Raw genomic sequence first — 3,725 nt, 5'->3', positions numbered from 1 at the left:
TCATATAATAATCTTTTACCTGTCTAACTTTATTATCAACAATTCTATCAAATGTGATTTGAATAGGAAACAATAAAGCATCTTTCGTGACAAACTTCTTGACCTTGAAACCCTGACTAAGATCAGCTGCTTTATACGCAGCTCCTAAAGCAGCTGCTTCATCCGTATTTACATTTTTTGATAATTCTGTGTTTACATATTGGGACAATGTCTCTTGTACCTTTGGCATTCGAGTACCTGCCCCCACCAATACAACATGCGATATGATATCCATTGTCAAACCTAAAATAATTTCATGTAAATACATTTAATGTTTAAATACATATTTGCAAGAAACATGATAGTTTTCTTTCAAAAGATAGTTACCTGAAGTTTCCAATGCAACCTTCACAGGATTCGCTACACGTTCAAATAAATCGGCGCATATTTCTTCCAGCTTCTCTCTCGAGACTTGCAACTTGAAGTCAATATCGTCTATTAAACTTTCTATCTGGGCAAAGTGGTCTGCGTTGGCACTAAGTACAGTTTTGACGCGTCCAGCTTCCTTAAAGAGTTTCGCCATCGCTCTTGGGCTCTTAAATACAGAGTTTGGTGTCTTTTTAAGAGCGTCAAATTCTTGTGCTAAATAATGCTGCAATCTGATTTGCATTTCTAATCCCCCAAGTGTGCGATCATATCCCACACCCAATACAGTAACATGAGGATTGGTTTCAAGGAAACCCCTCTCTTTTGTTTTTACGTTTTGGTAACTGACGACTGTCGCAGTAGTGCTGCTAGCTCCCATATCATAAAACATAATATAATGAGCAGAATCGTTTATTTCAGTTCTACCAAATACACCATAATTTAAAGCTACCGCCACGTAATCATTTATGAGCTGTAACACTTTCAAACCGGCGAGTTCCGCCGCTTGAATTAGTGCCTTTCTTTCAGCCTGATTGAAGAATCCTGGCACAGTGATAACGGCTTCGTTGATCTTCTGATGGGCAGAAGCTTCTGCGATCTCTTTGCCTTTGTGTAATATCTGTGCGAGTAGTTCTTCTGGAGTATACGTCGTGTTTTCATTCAATCTAAATGCTACTGTTTTTCTCTCGTTATCAGCAATGATGTCGTAGTAAGGAAATCTTTTTCGGTAGAGTTGTACTAGCGGATTGTCTATAGGTTTTCCTAGAAGATCTAGAATGTAGAAGAAGGTGTTCTGAGGAAATCTCACTCCGATTACTTGAGCATCCTCGCCGAACGATCTCTCTCCATCCCTGAACGCAATCGTGACCGGTGTTTTCCTCTTTGATTCCTTGTTTAAAGCTATTTCCATAGGAACACCAGGCTGTGAATCAAAGAATAATAAAGATATTTCATAAGAAACATGCTCATTTTTTTATAAAGAAATAACAGTTATATTTAATTAATAAAGTTTTGGCTGTGTTCGCTTTGATGTTCACAATGTTTTAAACATTGTTTCATTCTTGTTGTTCATTAAATATTAAACAAGAACAATTGATGTTCACAAGCGCTAATAAGCTGCAAAGCGAACGCAGCCTGGGAGAATAAGAGCAAGTTTAAGACAAGTTTAAGCAAGTTAAAGAGTTGTACGATAATTGCAAAACTGCTTTCTCTGTTGAACGCAGCCTTTCTAATATAAAAATCACCAGTTGCATTCGTTACAAACAGATGTCACGTACCGAAACGATAGCGACTTTCATCCATTCACTACCAAGGTCGATGCTCATAACGGCAAGTTCTTCGCTGATGCCGACGAAGGTGGCGATTATGAATAGGGCTAGTGAAGCCATCGACATGCTTCTTTGTGAGAATCCCATCTGGAAATCGAGACAGATGTGAAGTAAAATCGTAACAAGGAAATCTATATGATAATATTCAAGAATATTAACATGCATGCTCGCGGATCAAGGCACGAGACCTACGTACTGTCATGCTCTGTCTAGCTGTCAAACTTGGTTATGAATACCGGCGACGTGAGGCACGTCGATGGGGAAAGCGGGCGGATTAACGCGCGCTCACCTTAAGCTCAGGTCTTGCGACGACACACGACGTACTCAGGGGAAACGGCTCTCAGCTGTACACCATTCAGAACACACGTTCGCGCATTGCAGTCCCTTTTAAATCAACAAAAAGCCGAGCGTAACACTCTCACCGCGACTACTCTCTGTGGAATTCCGTGCCGCCGAGCACCATGTGTTGGTGTGGCATGTTGTGATTGGCCGAACGCGACAGAAATATCGCTTCGCCATTGGTCCGCGTTGGCAAATTAGAGCCAATTGTATCGCGCAATCCACGTAGGTGACACCAATTTTTTCCGAGGGTATCAGGAAAAATAAGAATGTGGGCTTTAAAGACTAATTTACAATTGTGTGTTCTTTGCTTTCTGTTTCTTTTCTTTTTGCTTTTTTCTTCTTTTGTGATAATTTTCTTCTTATTGATAATTTTATTGATAATCTTCTAATAATGTTTCTTGTTTTTTTTGGAGTTTATTAAATTTTATTTCAGGTGATAGAAAAGAAACAGATAGCAGAGAGCGCATCGTAGATTAATTTTAAGGTCATCCAATAATAAATCAGAAGCTAGAAATTAATCAATCATAATCGAGAATGTAAGAAAAATAATCGATGATTGGTCAATTTCTAACTACTAATTCTAAATTATTAGAGAGATTATATTGGGTTGTCCAGAAAGTGCCGACTAAAATTTAAATTTTAGTATACATTTATTAAATTAAAATTTTCTGCGTTTCAATTTTCCTTCAACATCAGCACAAACTTTCCGATGAAATGAGAGATAATAATAGATTAATCAATTTCTCTGTGTCATTTTGATTAAATTTTAATGGCTGAATAATTTAAATATGTATGAAGCAGGCTTGCCTAAAGTAAAAATTTTCTTTATACTTTTTTATTTCTAATCTAATGGAGAATTCGGTCACTCGTACTAGATTACTGCAAATCATATACAATAAAGAGTACTTCATCTAAATATAATATCTGAATGCAGTAGCATAATATAATCAACTTTGATAATGAAATAATATTTACATGTTCAATAATATTCTATTAAATAATGTGACAATATTATTATTAGATATTTAAATGTTTAAAATATTTATATATGCTTATACATTTAATTTCATATAGCAATCTTTAGTATGCACTAATTTAGTGTAATGCAAGTAATTGAATTCGTTTATCCATATTAACAAAATACTGCAATTATTATTTGACAATTAAAATTTAATTAAAATTCTATCTTGTACGCATTTTTGTATGGCTCTACAAATTTATGTGTGAATAGATTTATTTAACTAATATGTAAAAAAAACATATATCAAGCAAAAAAATTAATCATTGAAGGAAATCATTGAAGGAAACTTATTTTGATGAAGTTAAATCTTATTCACTAAATCAATGTTTAAAAATTTTTTCTTGGACACAATTTATTTATTTAACTTCAATATATCAGACATTTGTGATTATCTTTCTTGTAAAAGTATCAAATAGAAAATACCAACGAAACAATGAGAAAGATGTATAAATATGGGATCTGATAATGCACAGATCGAAAGGTTATCGATACGATATTTAAAATTATTAGCGTAGCGTAAGTAGTGTATAATTCTATCACACAAAAGTCGATAATCTAGTTTCGTTACATTTACAGTAAATTATATATATATATATATATATATATATATATATATATATATATATACA

The 3,725-nt window shown here is 34.3% G+C and overlaps 1 protein-coding gene across 1 annotated transcript; it reads right to left on the bottom strand.

Annotated features, from left to right (window-relative positions):
- Positions 1-19: 19 nt before the first annotated feature.
- On the bottom strand, positions 20-1,820 carry LOC105625314 (hypoxia up-regulated protein 1-like; the record flags this gene model as incomplete). Its single annotated transcript, XM_012206650.1, has 3 exons — positions 1,683-1,820; positions 367-1,327; positions 20-282 (listed from the first exon to the last, which is right to left on the bottom strand). Coding segments are annotated over exons 1-3 (1,362 nt in total), but the record flags the coding sequence as incomplete, so codon positions are not given.
- Between the last annotated feature and the right edge of the window lie 1,905 nt (positions 1,821-3,725).

The sequence above is a fragment of the Atta cephalotes genome (assembly GCF_000143395.1).
Source record: "Atta cephalotes unplaced genomic scaffold scaffold00841, whole genome shotgun sequence".
NCBI classification, from domain to species: domain Eukaryota; kingdom Metazoa; phylum Arthropoda; class Insecta; order Hymenoptera; family Formicidae; genus Atta; species Atta cephalotes.
This window is presented reverse-complemented; position numbering and strand designations above follow the sequence as displayed.